The following is a 17,978-nucleotide window of genomic DNA, read 5'->3' as shown; positions in this document are numbered from 1 at the left end:
TCACAAAAATTGTCATTATTTTAGATGAAAAGCTGCTAAGGAGAAACACATCATTTCGCGTTAAGACTTTTCTAGCCTATTACACGGCTATTTAATTTTGCGATTATCAAATTTACTTAATAGTTAAGTAAGGAAAACTCCAAGTTGTATATATCGCGATATTTTTCTACTCGCGAAAAACGCAAAAATAAATCGCTCGTGCAAGTTAATTGGTTTACAATATTATCATAAAAGATTGCATGTGAAATACCTGAACGTATAAGATGTCTGTATGTCGATTTATAATTAAGAATGATGTCCTTGTAACGATGATACTAAAATTTAAGTAAATGGTTTGACTAGTTTGTGAAATCGAAAACCCTGGCGTAATAATTTTTCAGTAATGCAGAGATTTCTTTCGTTTTTAAAAAAATCAAATATGTATAACTCATAACAATACAAAAACAACGGGTAATAAGTAGTGCACAGTTAGTCCCCATGTGAATTCCGATAACTTGACGATACATGAAATCTCCATAGCGAACAAAAATACCAGAATTTTAAACAAACATTGTTATTTTAATTTTAATAACTTTAAAAAAAACCTTCATAATAGTATCGTTCAGACAAAATGTCAAAATTCCAAGTAGACGGACGAAACAACAGTTGCAACACGACGGGTGCAACATATGGAGCAGGATCTGCTTACCCGGCTGGACAACCTGCAGAGATCACCCACAGTTTTTGGTCGGGTTCGTGTTGTTCAGTCTTTAAGTTTATATGTTGTGTTTTGTGTATTATTGTTTGTCTATTTGTCCTTTTCTATTTAAGACATGGCGTTCTCTGTTTATTTTAGACGTATGAATATAATTGTCCCTGTGGTATTTTTGTCCCTCTTCAACAACATACTGATCTGTCTGAATAGATACTGAACAATAATTGACTTTCGTGCAAGCAAAACTGCTGAACAACACTGATTAAACTAGTGGAAAATATCTGAAAAAATAAGCTCTTAACAAGGATCGACTTTTCTGACTCTACGGACGATGTTATATTTCAAATGGTAAGAATTCAAATCAAGTTCTAGTGACAGCTTCAAAGAATAATCGACGTTACCTTAATCAAGCACAATGAACTTTGCAAGACGATATTAAATCGGTGAAGTATAAAATTTAAATTTGATAATAGTTTTTATATATATATATATAAACGGACTAATATAACGATAAGGGTATTTAACCATAAATTATAATTTATGATTGCAATTTAAACGGTTCTGTAGTTTTATGATTACTTTATTACTTTAATTTAGATTATTCATTTACCATCGGACAAAATTATGACTGCAATTTGTAAAAATAGATATAATTTATTCGTTTTTCTTTGTACTTCATGATATTATTTTATACTGATACGCGATATATTACCAAAACTTACAATGGTTATACCTAAAAGCCTATGACAAGATAACCCTTACTTTTATTATCTTAAACATATTGAATAGCTTAATAGTGATTTGATAAGGTGACTATGATTTAGAGACGCGCAAATGAACCTTACTATTAATTTATGTAACATGTATAAAATTATGTAACCATAAATGAACTTTTTTTACATATGTTTAGATGATATTTAAATGTCTATAATACAAAAATTGGGACAATGACACAATCACTAGCACAAGATCCCCAACAATACCAAAAAAAAAAAGTTACTGAAAGAAATGAAAGTTTACAAAATACTGTGGATTCATTTATATTCGTGGGTATCAATTTTCACGGATTCCAACAAAGTAGCATTTTTGCTGATATTTAATTTCGTGAGTTTTACTAATCTCTATATACAAAGCCTATCGAAAATGTTATTCGTTCACCAATTGAATACGTGGTTAACCTGTACCCACGACACCTTTGATAAATGATGAATCAATAGTACTACTTAATAAAAGTAAAACAGAATACCTATTAACCCCACCGATCAACATATCATATCAAATATGATCAGTCCAAATACAAAAATCTAGCATTGGGGTCCATGACATATGCTAACTCATATTTTAGAGTAGTCAATATGAAGACGGATCAATCTGACTTATTCAAAATGTTTCTACACATTACAACTCATGAGTGCTAAGATGTTAAGCATTTTTTTCAGGAGCGGTTGACAAAAATGTTATGTTTATTCTACATATTGATAAATTCAAAGTATATGATAAAATGAAATAGTGTCTGACAGATCCAAAAATGCTCGTATGATACATGTTATAAAAAAAGCTCATAACTTAAAATAATATGTTTTTGTGAAGTAGTATTTGAAACATAATTGAAGGAAACATTTTTCTAACGAATGAATTAAACAACAGGGTTAAAGTAATATAGCCCTTGCTTCTAGAGGAAGGATATAATAGTATATTCTATGCGATTTACTGAGCAACACAAACTCCGTAAATATCCGGGGTACCCAACAAGGGTGAGAAGATCCTGTTCCTGATTTGTCCGTCACCCGTCATGCCAAGAGGTAATCTCATTTGGCGATGCCACACACGATGAAGGAGATATAATGTTTGTTATGAAAAAGATACGGAGGTTATCTTTGTCACGAAAATTTCATAGACGTCATCCCAATCACGATTTTACAGCTTGACAACCACCAAATCTTAGGTCAATAGCTACTTTATGAACAGCACCCCCCCCCCCCCCCCAAAAAAAAAAATCACAGAAACAGGAAAGGAAACTCACGCTCCAAAATATCGTATCAACTAGAATATCTTTACTTCGAATTTAGTCCGTACGTTGATCTATAGTCAATTATAATCTGTTAATAGGCAATCATAACACAGAATTACAGATGTATGTCTATATTAAGCGATATTTTAAAACAGAAATTAGGAAGGCCAAATAATTCTTGGTCTTAGCTAAGACGAACTCTTTTTAACTTCAAGCTGTTGTCAAGTAGTGAGACGTACTTTCCTCATCTTGACATACATGTACCAAAAAAAATTGTTTGAACATGATTCATACATTAAATATAGTTTTTAAATTGACCCTGTATAACAGTTCCCTTATTTCTATAGAAATCATTTCCCCTCGTAAATATTTTCTAGTTACACTAATGCTTCTGAAACAAACAAAAAAGATACCGACAAAACGTTTGATCGTATGCATGTGAATGTGTGTAATTGATCGTTAATAGTGAAATAACAAAAATACTGAACTCCGAGGAAAATTCTGAATGAATAGTTTCTAAGCAAATGTCAAAATCCTAATAAAGCTTAAACACTTTAGACGGATAAAAAACAACTGTCATATTCCTGACTAACTACTGGCATTTTCTTATGTAGAAAATGGTGGATTAGACCTGGCTAGCTAAATCACATGTATAACAGTCGCATACAATCTATTATATTGACGACAATGTGTGAGGAAAAGTAACAGACATTATGAGTAAAAATTTCAAAAATAGGGGTACAGCAATAAACATTGTGTTATACTCTTTAAAAAATAATATGTCAACAAAGAAAAGCAAAAAAGCTTCAAAACAAGGCACATTAGCAAAACAAGAGTACAACAAATTTCCATAGCACAATAACACTATCATGGGTTGCATTTTATATCTGAAACACGTCAAATGGATATCTAAAAAGACAAGTGAAGAACTCTATACTTAAAATCTTTATTTCAATTTATTGTGTATTTTTTATGTAGTTTATACGGAATATTTATCAATAAAGTGAATCCGATGAATAAAGGCACCAGTAGTTTACCTCTGTTTCAAAGTCACCAATCGATTGTGAAAGATTAAAATCCGGGTCATAAACTAAAACCGAGGGAAACACATCAACTATAAGAAGAAACAACGAAACAACAGAAACACTGAAATCTAACAAAAACAATTGACGATGCAAAATACATAAAAACAACATATTAGAGAACAACTGCCATATTTTTGACTAGGTACAGAACATTTTTTATTTTTTTTGCTAGCTTTACCTCGGGCATCATGACTATGTTAATATATATACCGCTAATATTACAACATTTAAACGTTTTTAGAATAAGGACAAAACGTTCTTTAACATACTTATGGTTTATCAACTTTTTGCTAAGACACTGGTGACGTTTTACAAAGTCGGAGTAAACTCTGAAATACCACTTGAGTAAGAAAATGTATATCGGATATGCAGGTGAAGGTATATATTGCTAACAAGGTTGGAGAAATTAAAATCGTCACGTTTTTAATTGATTCTAGTACTGACATAACAACTTGTGTCAAATTCGAGATATAAGTCTAAAAATAAGGCAGAGGAAGCCGTGTCTATTGTCCCTTTTATTTCTAGTTCTGGTGGATATTTATGGAAACCAGTCAGAAAAATTGTTTTGTAAATGGAAAGAACATCATTAATAAATCGGAGTGTGAAAATAAATAATCTGGCTTCTTTGATCTTTTTGTTTTTGACAAGTTCCCGAAAGAACTCCGAATCAAAAGAAAATACAAAAAGTCGGTTAGAATATATACGCAGTTTTTTCCCATTGGAATGCCGACAATTTCTTGAAAAGTCTACCTCCGAATTCAACAAATTTTGGGTAAAGCAGAAACTCCACAATTCTGATCACTTGTTCCTCTGTGTTGCATATTTTGTTCACTCTTAACAAATTTAAAGTATGCCATGTGTCATCCCAAAGTAATACATTTATAGCGTATGCTACCATTTTAATGTTGAAGAGTATTGTTGATTATCTCTATTTAAAAACAATCAATTTCATATGGGGAATGGGCGATAAAGGGCTGATAAAATCGAAAGTTTTGATAAAATTAATTTCAGAGAAAGATTGAATTTAAAATTGTCCAGAAGGTCTTTCGATTGTTTTTTTTAAAGAATCCACATATGGTTAATACTATTACGAGAGTAAACAGTTTCACAGTATTTCTGAAAACTCACTTTCACTGCACACAGAATCTTTGTCATTCTAATGAAGTCTTACATGCAGATGAGCCGGCAATTTTCTATTGTTGAATGGATTTTTGTGCAGCATAGTATCATCAGCCTCGGTGAAAGTACGCTGTGTTGACAATATCTATCATTGTAATGGTCAAAATAATAAACTAGCTATTTACTTAACTTTCAAATTTTCGGCATACTGAGGATTTCTTAGCCCAGACAAGCATAGATTACATTGATTAGTCTTGTTAAGACAAAACGAGCGTCTGGTGTAAAACACTTACAAAATTTAGTGCTAGTATTTATGCTGAGTTACTAGTAATTGACTGGGTCGATGTAACTCCTAGGGAAGATTCTCCATGAGAAAATCAATGGTGCGTGTATTGTTCTCGAGACAAAAACTCTCTGCTTTAATGTTGATATTGTCTTGAAATACACTAAGATCTCCCATCTCATTTCTTAATCAAACAAAGAAAAAAATATATACAAGCTATTTCTAAGAAGTCGAAACAATATTTCAATATAATTGTTAAGATAGCCTAAATGATCATCGGTACGTCTAGCTGCTCCCAACATTATAGTTTAACGTTAAAAAAAATGATATAATGTAGCTTGTAACGATTTGTAGTACAAGATACAATCATATGTAAACTAACGTTTACCCGTTTAGTTTATTCCAAACAGCTTTTCTGTTATGGCAATAAGTGGGATCATCTTCACATAAAATAATAATCCGTTTTTATCAATTATTTTCAAACACCATTTAGTAAGCGTATAGTTATTCACTAATTTATATTTTATGTAACATATCTTTAAAATTACTGTACAATTAATATTATATATATATGCATATGCTCGGAAACGGGCCCTTTAATTGGATTTTATAAATATTCTTATTCTTATTTTTATTGAAGATGTGTATGCATTCTACAAATGTATTTTCTTTTTTCTATTTTTCCCTTCTTCTCAACAATATATTTTCAATGAAAATATATACTTTCTGGTGTTAATGTATGATTTTAATCAATAATATTAAAATGTTAGTAATATGATTGTCGGAAGCAACCGTTTTTGTAATAATCGGCAGCAGGCATGTTCAAATCCTACAAAACAATTCAATAAGAAAATGGGGGGAAAATGTAATACCCCCTTATAATTCTATCAGGAATCTCTAAATATCAAATTCAAACTTCAAATATTGAAACTCAAATTTTACTTTGAGGTTTTGAACATGCTTTATCAAATACTAGTTATGTAATTAGATCTATTTAGTATGCAAACAATTTTCATTTATATTTCCATCACATAGTTGCATTTATTCGGTTAGTTTCTCATGTCATAAGATTAAAATCGGATGAAAAAATGCTGACGAGTGGTAAAATCTTGGAAAAAATAAGTTATTTAGAGCAGTTTATAAAAGGTGCGAAAATATGTTAATTTTTATTTCATAACTCCTTATATAACTTTTTAGGGCCTATGAACTGAAACTTCACGGGTTTGAAAACATGTCAAGAAGCCTGGTCACGGGATATTGATGCCTGTATAAAAGAGCATGCACTGCGGATGAGTTTTAAAGATAAGGATCCATCCTGCAATTCCAGTTCCAGATTGACATTGAGCTAGCTATTTGGTAAGTCTTAATTAAAGGACAAAGAAAAATAATTGTTAACTGAATATTACTAAATTGTTTAATTAAATATTTTAACAAGAGATAAAGGTGAAAACACGAACGATTTAGAAATATTTAATGACCATTTAAATTTCTGATCTGAAATCTCTGAACAATAAAAGGTGGTGTTCTGTTACTGTTGAAACAGTCGTTTAATATAAACATCGAGACCGCAAACAAAACCGATACATGATATTTTTGGAGGAGATTCTAATATTAATGGTTGTTACATAATTTTTCATCGGTTTAAAACAAAGTTATTTTATCGGAAAAAGTGAAAACAATTTAACGATCTTTTTGAAATATGAGAAGCGCCTTAAGTAATGTAGCTGTCAATCTGATAATTTTTGTCATTGTAAAGTGCCTACCCATTAGTTAATTTTTTTTTATAACACAGGGATTTTTCTGTTATAACTGTTCCCATTAATATAACCAGAAATTATTATTTAAAATTCTTAGTTTGGTATGGTAGACATTATTATCATAGGACCAAAGATCGACGTGATGAAAAAAAAAACGTTCTCGTTAGAATGAAGCACATTGTATGTTCTCTTTTTTTTCTGGAAAAAGTCAAATCAATTGCCACTTCATTCTATAAAATGATTATTTTGCTATATTCTAAGGAATGTAAAATATGATCTAGTATTTTCATTGATATGAAAACACATTTTTGATTGACAATAATAAAAAAAAAAGACTTCAAAAAGTTTTTTTGTTTTTTTTTCGATTTTACCTTATCTTTATCATTCAAATCGGAAAATAGGATAAAAATTAGTTTTATTCATCAATGATACACATAAAATAAACGTTGTTTAGTAATTAACTTGATCTTCATAATTGCAAACAGCTGAAAAAATATAGCAAGCAATTACGGAATGAATTAAAGGAAATTCATACAACATCGTATGCTTCCAAAAACTGGAATTGATAAACTGATAAAAAAAACATCATAGATACTAAAATAAAAATTGAAGACGCCAAACTATTGTATTAACATGAAACACATCAGTAATGCTGCAATGAAAAAGTTAAAAAGGCCAAATAAAGTACGAAAGTAAAAAGGAACACGAAATTCCGAAATTTTTCAGAAAATATCGACGGGTAGCTACTCCTTAAAGTATCTATAGTATTTCCAAAAAATATAAATGGTAAACATTTCATTTAAAGTTTTGATCATGCATCTAATTCTAGGTATTTACATGTCCAAGTTTAATACCAAACGCAATTACTAAATGACATCATACGTTCTCTGCTAAACATTTGATTTTCGAACAGTTTGATTTTGAACTTTTTGTCCATTAACGATAACTAGACAGATATGTGTTTATGCTCATGAAAACAAGTTTACTCTTACGTTTGTCTTCCTTTTCCTTCCCAACAATTATGTCCTTGTTTGTCATTATCTTTATAAGATTTGATTTTTTCTTGTTTTTAAATATTAAATCGTTTCTTCAAGTTTTATTTTTAACTTTTTTATGTTCTGGATTTTTATGCCCTACAATACCGGTATTTTGCTATTGCCGTAACCCTTACTTATAATATATACTTAATTCTGAAAAATTCCGTCAACAATACTATTTTTTCAGTCCTTTCTGTTTATACCGAGCAATAGGCATAAATATATCATTTCTATCCTTGTGTCTATGATGAGTTTCTTTACAACCACTAGGTCGATGCTCCTAGTACTGGAGTTTTTATTCCCCGAGGGTATTACCAGCCTAGTAGTCAGCACTTTTGTGCTGACATGAATTATCATTGATTTGGTCATAATTACAAATTAACTGTATACAAAATTTAGAATCTGATAAAATACTAAGGCTGTTTTCACCTTGGGAATATATTACATTACCTGTAATTGACAATTTTTTATGAAATTTGGGTCCTCAATGCTCATCAACTTCGTACTTAATTTTGCCTTTTCAACTGTTTTTGATTCAAGCATCAATAAATAGTATTTTGTAGACGAAACTCATGTCTGGCGCAAATACAAACTTTCTTTCCTGGAATCTATTATGAGTTTATTTAGATATATTTGATTCATTTCTTTTTATAGGATTGAAAAAGCCTAGTTATGAAGTTCTATACCATGGAATCGAAAGTTGTCACTGCAAAGGAGCAATTGGGTGCTACTCTCAAAAGATATGGTGCCATACAGATACTTCTTGGCCTAGGTTGTTTGATCATGGCATTCGTTTCAATTGGAATCGACAAGAAATCTTGTGACAACTTAGGGAAGAAAGGTATATCTTCTTTCTCCTGAATATCATAATAATTGTTGTATATTACATTAGTTGATCGCTGTATAGTATTTAAACAAATGTATAAATGAAAATTGAAGGGAGATTTTTTTTTTCGCCACTGCGCTTCGGTAAAAATAAGAAAATTAAATGATCGCTTTTTTTTTCTTTAATAGTACAATACATTCCGAATAATACGATTTTTAAAGTAAAATGCGACAAGGTAATATCTGCCATAATTTGAACTCCCATTTTAAATTTTTTATATGAATTAAACAGGATTTTTTTTAACTAAATTGCAAAAATTAAAATTGCATTTTAGTCTTAAATGACAAAATCGCAATAATAATTGCACTCAATAATTTTGGAATTTACAGTATTCAGTATCTATCATCATGCTCTATACAGGGATTCAGAACAATAGAAATGTTGTTCAATAAATGCGATAGATGGCCCTCGACGTACTAAATGTTAATATGCAAACATGAAGATAAGTTATATCCCACCGATAATTATTTTTTCAATCCTATAAATAATACGTTGCATTTTGTTTTTTTATAGAAATTGTTATTAAAAATGCCACTCTACCTACCTTCACGTTTGATAAGAAAACCATCATGCTTGGACTTGATGGAGGATCCGTGGTGTCTGCTATTTGGGTAAGTTTAGAAGTATTTTTAATTAGCAAACGCCAAATTTGTAATTACAGAAATGTTATAACAGAATTATTGTTAAGTACACCAAGACAGTTATATTTTCGTGTTAAAAATAAAAGCTGTGTTTTGCCAAAAAAAGGTATCAGTACATATGAAATGTTCATAGAAACAGAAACACAATTTTTCATATTTGTATTTAATATTTCTTTTGGTATTATTATTATTATTATGATTATTATTATTTTTTTATTTTTTTTATTATGATTATTATTATAATCATTATTATTATTATTATTATTATTATTATTATTATTATTATTATTATTATTATTATTATTATTATTATTGAATTTGTAATAAAGGGAAATCCAGCGCCTTTATTGTGAGAACGTATTTTTTTTATATAAATCTTCTAACCAAGATGATAAGAGACAGAAGTTCTGATGAAAAAAATTATCCCAGATAGTGGGATTATGTATATGATGTTTGGGAAAGGTTGCCAACTTTTGTAAATCGTAATCCTAGGTGAACAATCATTTGTCAAGAAATGTATAAATGTGTTATTTCTATTCATTATAGGTTGTTGTCACCGGAATTGTCCCAGCTTATATGGCAAGAAATGCAGACTACAGCTTGATAAGAACTGTAAGTTATTGTAATTCATAGATAATTTCCTACTAGGAAAATAAAAAAAGTATTAGATTATAAAATGTGATGTGACTAGTGATGCCATTACAACTCTCCAATTAAACCAATTGGTGTAGAAGTAAGCCAGTATAGGTAACAGTACGGCAATGACTTATTCCCTTACCTGATATCAAGCATTTCAAGGACTCGAAATGACCAATGTAAAACTATTCAAAGGAAAACACTAACGGCCAAATTGATTTACCACACAATAAATGAAAAGCAGGTATGATCAACATTACCTAATGAAAACCACTAAATAACAGGCTCGTAACTAACTTAGTGCATCTTATACATGTCTGAATATTTTTAATATATATTTTGATAAATCAAATATTGTTTATTCTCGTGGTTTAAATCACTTTAATTAAAATTTTCGTCACAAAAATAGGAGGGGAAATATTAATGATATGTCTTTACTGTTTGCCTATTTGATGCTGAGAGCACTGAAAAAATCAGCCAACACGAATATCAAAAGATACATCTGACTTTTCTTTCTTTTTTTATAGAAAGTGGTGTTCATGGTATTTAGCATTATGGCGACATCATTGTTCGTACCCATTATTATTGGTGCAGCCACAGCTAACTATATACTGGTAAGTTCAAACAAATTTCCCAATCTTAGCAGTCATGGCATTTAAATGGTTTTTTTTTAAGGCAGAAAACATTAAAGTATTTAAACTGTTTGTCATGCAATATCATTATTTATAAGTACATTTCTAAAAAATCTCTTCCTAGCAACTCTCTGTGGAAAACTAAACGAAACATGAACATTTTAATATTATTTAACTTGTCAATATATCATCAAATTTACTTTTCTTATATACCAAAGCTTTTAAGAGTTTCAAACAGAATATATGTCAAAAAGTTCTAGTCCAATCTTAATGTACATATTTTTCATTTTTTTTAAATTCGCCCAAGCCGATAAATTGTATTTAATACCGTTCATTGACCTATAATTATCTACTTTTTATACATAATGACATGGATAGAAAGTTTTCTCATCGACACTCATCATGCTCATACCACATTTGTTTTTATCTTATATTGAATGCAGGATTTCTTACATTTTTCTGTGTATTTGCAAACCATTTGTATTTCTATCATTAGTTTCCATACGTGTTGGAATATTTGTGTCTTCATTTGTTTTTGTTTTTTTTTCTTACTTGTAGCGTGATAGCCACATGGAATTGCTTGTCATAACTGGCCTTATATGCCTTCTAGAATTCCTTGTGTCTTTTGCTGCGTCACTCTATTGCTGTGCATCACCATGGGCTCCATGCAAACTAGCGGTATGATTGATTGATTTTATAATAAAATTGAGAAGGGAAATTGGGGAATGTGTCAAAGAGACATTAATTTGACCATAGAGCAGACAATGTTTGTGTGTTGATCGATAATTTCCTATATACAACTTCATTATAAAAAAAAACGGATAATATTCGAACTTTCCGAAAAGTTATTTTTTCATCATTTGATCTACGTAAAATGTAACATGTTTCATGTATTTATTATGTTGCATCTATCATAAATAATACTATACAATTTAACCGACCTTTCCCGTTACTCTATGCGTTTAGATGTATTATGTATTTTGACAACTTAATCATTTCGAAATGTTTTACCACCAAAACCAATGTGCTAGTTATAGTTAAAAAGACAAAAAAGAAAATACGAAAGCTGGTTAATTCGTCTTAATGTAATCTTTCAAATCTGGACGAAGAAACTAGAATTCATACCAAATAATAATGGTTGTTTGTATTGCTAACTTGAAAACATGAACGAATGACCATTTTCGATCTTTATATATTTCAGAAGAAAGATAGAGAACTTAGAAGTGAGCAATTCGTTGACAACGAGAAGCAAATGACAAAACTAGAACTTCCAGAATATAAACCATAATCAAGCTATTTCCAAATGGACTATACGAAGACTGCAAAACCCATCATGATCTTTTATTAACCAAAACACTGCTTCTGTATTGCTTAGTTTACTTTATGTCTAATCTGTCTTAAAGGATTTGCAAACAAAAAATGGCTAAGGTTCAGGTTTTTTTTAATATTCTTGTAATCAAAATTTAAATTAAAATTTTTTTTTTACGTGTGTATCATTTATCACTAACTAAAATAAATAAATTTTCTTAAATCAAAATAGGAAATGACAAAAACAATCCATTGACTATTTTATCAAGTATTTCTACTGCATAGTATATTAAACTTTGAGAATTTGGAAGAAACAAAAACATAGGTGTTCATATATTCCCTTATCTGCTTAATACTGATATATAATCATATTATATAAACCTTCAACATACAATTATATGATTATTTACATATATGTTTGTCTAAATATAACTATATAACTTTTTTATTCCTTTCGACATATGTATAATAAATAGAGTATAATATAGTTTAAATACATGCCTTAAATTTTTCATGCTACAGTTAAGTATGAATCAAGTATAAAAGAAAATAGACTTAATTCCAACCAAAAGCAATTAAATCTTCAGAATTGTTTATTGTCGGCAAGACTAATACAGGGACTAAACGGTAAAGTAAATAAGGAACTCTACGTCAATTTCGTGACAATGATGGAATTTAAATTAACTTTTGTGTATCAGGGAATTCAGATGGAAAACAACAGGGACTTCTTTGTACTTTAAATGTAATTTTGATTTGTATTTCTGTATATTCATATTATAATAAGACTAGATGTACTTGCTTGTAATAATAAATTTTCATTTGAAATTTGTTCAGTATTTTGTTAGTTCCCAAAACAACATTCATTCTTCTTTGAAAACTATATAAGGCATTGGGATACATATATGCATGTTTGGGGTATTCTATCTCATGGCTCTAATGTCAGCTTTACACAATAAAGAAAGACAACACGAGTCACAATTGCATAATTTTTTTTTTGAAAAATGTATTAATCGAGATATAAGGAATATTTCAATGCAAATAATCTTTAATTACTCCAACCTGCACTTGAACGTCTTTAGTTATGTCTATTTATTCCTTTTGAAATGAATTTGATCGAATATATATAGAGAGAATGAATATATATTGTCTCGAAAAACTTTTTGCACGTGGCTTCAAAACAAGTAGGAGCCTCGTTGACCGAGTGGTTTAAGTAGTTACTACTGCAATCACTAGCCAGTCAACACTGAGTTTGTGAGTTCGAATCCCGCTCGTGCGGGTTCACTTGACTCCAATCTTAATTGACTAGGATTTTCAGATTTCCTATCGAAGGTCGGTGGTTTTCTCCGGGCACTCAGGCTTCCTCCAGCAATAAAAACTGGCCGCCACGAAATAGCCCAAAAGCGGTGCTTAAAAGTGGCGTTAAAACACCAAAAATCAAAATCAAATCAAAACAAGTAGAATGCAAGGATGTGCCGACCATTTATATCCTGTTTCGATCATATTACAAATAAAATTTATATTTCGAGACAATTCATGGTTATTGTCTTTATACTTCGATGCATTCAACTGTTGAACATCAATGCAATTTGACTGCGAAAACTAACACAGTTGCAGTATAAATCAATTTTCATTTCTTTTAATCTGTTTATTGTAACTTGCTTCGTGCAACTCAATGGGTGTCACTAATATAACAGAATTTGGAGCCCCTGCGATTTATTCACCTCATGTTTACATATATATCCGGATTCCTGTTGTTTAATCTTTCGTTTCTGTATAATGTGCTTTGAGCTGTTGGTTTACTCTATGTCGTTTTTGTCTCTTGACGATCTTATCCTACGACTTATTGCATTTGTTTGCACGCTTTGTGCCGTTTTACAGCTTTATGTTATGGTGTGTATGAATCTAATTCTGTTATGTCACCATCGTCAATTTTGCTGAAATATTCAGAACTACATTAAACATGATATGAAGTGGTTTTCAAGCTTTGTACTTTTAATTTCTTTATACATGTATAACATAATTATTACATTAGTATTGAGGAATATCATGCATTGCATGGGACAAGATTCCTCAATGTTGTGTAATAACCACAGGCATTTGTTATATTTCGATTTCACGGTTTGCTACCCTACTCAAACTTATCATGCCGTAAATCTAAATTGATTTATAACACGCCTACATTTGTTGTCGGAATCTTTCGTAGTAGCCTCTCCAAGTATGTCAAACGTAATCATTTCGACTACCCTGCCGATAGGAAATATTTATCAGAAAATGGTTTATGAAAACCATAACTCTAATTCTTTCCGAATCCACAAAAGTGTGTAACTCAAACAGGAAGAAACATTTCATATATTTACCGAAGGATTACCTTAGACATCATTTAAAACACCTATCAGTAATTGGACAAAAAATCAAAACTTTGGCCTGTTGTCAAAAAAATTATCAAAATAAGCTGTTTTTACTGTATTTATATATCTGACCTTTCCATATCGGCCCAAGTATCATTCCTCGATCCTTATCAGCCCTCTAAAATTGACGGAAGAAATCGTTATGCTGTGCCTATATTATGCAAAATTTGCATTTACAAACAAATCCTTAATAATAGCTATAAACAAAGCTACGTGTATCAAGGATTTATATAGTAAGACTTTATAAATACTTGTACGTTCTTACTAAGCGAAAATTGTCATCGGATATTCTTTTAGATAAGATTTCGAATACTTACATGTTGGGATTGTTAGTTCGAACAGTAATATCAAGAAATTTTATAGAATCGAGGAAAATATTTCGAAGAATGACTCGTTCTTATCAGAGGGTGGTAACAGGGGGGGGGGGGGGGGTGTCTCAACACGGAAGCACATGCAATAAAAATCGGAATAACGAAGCACGAGAAACAAAATCGAAAATTTTAAAGAAAAAAGTACTAAAAGTTATTGATCAACCGTTCTTGGAGATCATGCAGTCACTATTAAAGGACATGAAAACCCTGCGGTCACATTCAAGCGTCCACCAGTTGCATCTGATTTGAAAAAAATATATATTATTTTTATTAATTTGATGGACTTCATTACATACCATACATATACAATAGAATAGATACTGTTATTTAAGTACTTATAGGCTATTAACGAAGAGGGCAATCAATATCCTGGGAACCGGTATGTATGTATTGGTAGATTCCTGCGTTATTCGGAGCACCCTTCGAGAGATACGAGGACATAAGACATAATTTATTTAGAGTCTGTATAAGCAATATAATTAAAACATAAGCTTTGAAGACTTTTCAAACCCGACAAAACAAACAAAACAAATATATCAAGTCATGCACACATACAATGAAACATAGAAAGCAAGAGTTCATATTAATATGTATACATGCAACACAAACGTTCTATAAAGCATCTAAAACACAAACACTGAAGCATGCACTTATCAGGATACTGTGGAATCCGTGTACACTCTCTTTCAGGATTAATGGAGATTTGTCACTAACGTATTAACAACAATATTTACAAGGACAATCCCCACTCCAACACGTAAGGAAGTGATAGGACACCGGGAAGACTGGTATTATGGTGGAGGAAGCCGAAGTACTCGGAGAGAACCACCGGTACACTCGACGGGAACATACAAACAGAAGAGATATCAGCAGATTAATCTCAAGGGCAAAGTAGGGGCAACTTTGACCTATCGGGCCCCCAAAGTATCCTTTCTAGTATAAACTTCGGCCTGGGTACAAGAGAAGTTGGTGGGAGGGTGAAAATCACATTTCTAAATTTCCAGCGCCCCAAGTCAGATTTGAACCCGGGACCTTCAGCACTGTAACCATCGGTCTTAACCACTAGACCACGAAACCACCAGTTCATTAATACATAATTAAAAACAGTAGTATGGCTGACTTTGAATTAGTCCCGGTTTACTTTTTAATCAAATGCGGGACAAACACGAGAAATTAAGAGTATCGACATGAAACACGGAAAATAAATATGGGGAAACACAAAGCACGCACATCGAACCAATCTATACTGTTTATGAAGTAAGTGAATAAAAGGTAATCAGAATTGCGAAGAACACCAGCTGATGGGAGAGACCAGAACGAAATACCGGAGTTTACTCTCAGTAACTGCAGAAGTCAGCAAAGGAGACATGTTAAATGATATTTTTCCTTATTTGGATCATATTAAATTTTCGAGAGAATGTTTTTGTTCTAAACACCTATGTCAACATATTCCACAATAATATATAGGAACATTGTAACGTCAAAGAGCGGATATGATATAATAACTCAAATTCGTTTTATTTTATTTTAAAATTCTATTTATTGTATCAAGAAAGAGCGATAACGTGTCATTGTATTGCTAGATTATTGTCGTCTACTCTTAACCTGTCAGGATATAAACATTAAACTTTCACAAGTACATGGAAGCAACTTCGAGTATTTCCAATATTTTTCCGACAAAAAGTTATAACAAAGATGTATCCCAAAAAACATTGATATCCAAAAAAAAAACGAAAACATTATTTGAAATTTTCAAGTTTAATCATCATCGTTTTACCGACAATTTATTTTCCTGTATTAAATTTCATGAGAAGTCAGCAAAGGAGACATGTTAAATAATATTTGTCCTTATTTGGATCATATTAAATTTTCGAGAGAATGTTTTTGTTCTAAACACCTATGTCAACATATTCCATAATAAAATATAGGATCATTGTAACGTCAAAGAGCGGATATGATATAAGATCATACCTCGATAATGTCTGTAAAAGGCATCAGATTCAGAATGTTTGTTTTTGAATATAATTTTATCAAAAATATCATTGAATTGATTGTTATCTGCCATACTTCTTGTGCCTAATTTTACTGCCTCAAAAATGTAACTGATATAAAATATGCTTAAAACGAAATTTCACCAGTATGACATGTAATAAATTATAAAAATTTAACATCTGGTATTTACATATTATCCACACTTTATTGCTTTAGAAATTGAATTAAATTACCTCTTGTTTGAAACTGTAGGGTACATTTTATATTTGAAATGCATGAGCTATAGAACATGCACATTATAAAGGTTATTGAGTAGACTTTCGCTTATACAACCCTGCTATCTTTCAAACAACGCACATGTTTAAAATGCTTAAAGTAGCACAATACAAAGATTTCATAACTCCAACCCCCAAGTTTTAAAATACTGTAACTTTCTTAATATTGCTTGAAAATTAAAAAAAAGTAGTAGTTTTTAATAGCTGGCAGATGACTCTTTCAAATTATTGCAATATTAGTATTATGCAACAATTATGTAACCAATTATGATGTTAACTGTGTCTAAAATATTTTTCACCGAATTTCCACTTTCAAATGAAATTAGCTTCTGCATAGGTATCTCTAGAGGGTTGGTTTTATTATATATTGTTCCTCTGGCCATTATCTACAAAAGGGTGTCTCAGATTTCAGATAGAATGTATAGAACAAATGTTACAACTTATTAAACATTATCTTCTTTTATGTGGTTGGGATGTTTACACTAATTAGAGATTGATGAGAAAATGGAATACCATAGAGACAATCTGAGACACCCTTTTGAAGCCCAGGATGTGCTGATTAAGATTTCTTTAAAATTTTCTATATAGTTAAAGAGACGATAGAGCTAAATCCATTTCAGTGATCTTACCCAGATTTTGCCACTAATTACATAATAATTGATTACATAATGATTGCATAATAAAAATATTGCATTCCTTTAAAAGATTAATCTTTTATCTATCTTTATATACCTCTTTTATTATTTTCTATTCATTCATAAGAAAGTTACAGCATTTCAAAGGTTAGTGATGGGAAGTAAACGAATCTTTGTATTGTGCTACCTTAAATGCATAAAGCACATA

The 17,978-nt window shown here is 30.7% G+C and overlaps 1 protein-coding gene across 1 annotated transcript; it reads left to right on the top strand.

The window, feature by feature from the left end:
• The first annotated feature begins 6,389 nt into the window (after window positions 1–6,389).
• Window positions 6,390–12,255, top strand: LOC134683237 (uncharacterized). The gene is made up of 7 exons (XM_063542411.1): window positions 6,390–6,548; window positions 8,641–8,827; window positions 9,386–9,483; window positions 10,060–10,125; window positions 10,677–10,763; window positions 11,340–11,459; window positions 11,983–12,255. The coding sequence occupies exons 2-7, from the start codon at window positions 8,659–8,661 to the stop codon at window positions 12,067–12,069; spliced, it is 627 nt and encodes a 208-aa protein (XP_063398481.1). The 5' UTR covers window positions 6,390–6,548; window positions 8,641–8,658; the 3' UTR covers window positions 12,070–12,255.
• Window positions 12,256–17,978: the final 5,723 nt, after the last annotated feature.

Source organism: Mytilus trossulus, chromosome 9 (genome assembly GCF_036588685.1).
Source record: "Mytilus trossulus isolate FHL-02 chromosome 9, PNRI_Mtr1.1.1.hap1, whole genome shotgun sequence".
NCBI classification, from domain to species: Eukaryota; Metazoa; Mollusca; class Bivalvia; order Mytilida; family Mytilidae; genus Mytilus; species Mytilus trossulus.
The sequence above is the reverse complement of the archived record's forward strand: the minus strand, read 5'-3'. Positions and strand labels throughout refer to the sequence as shown.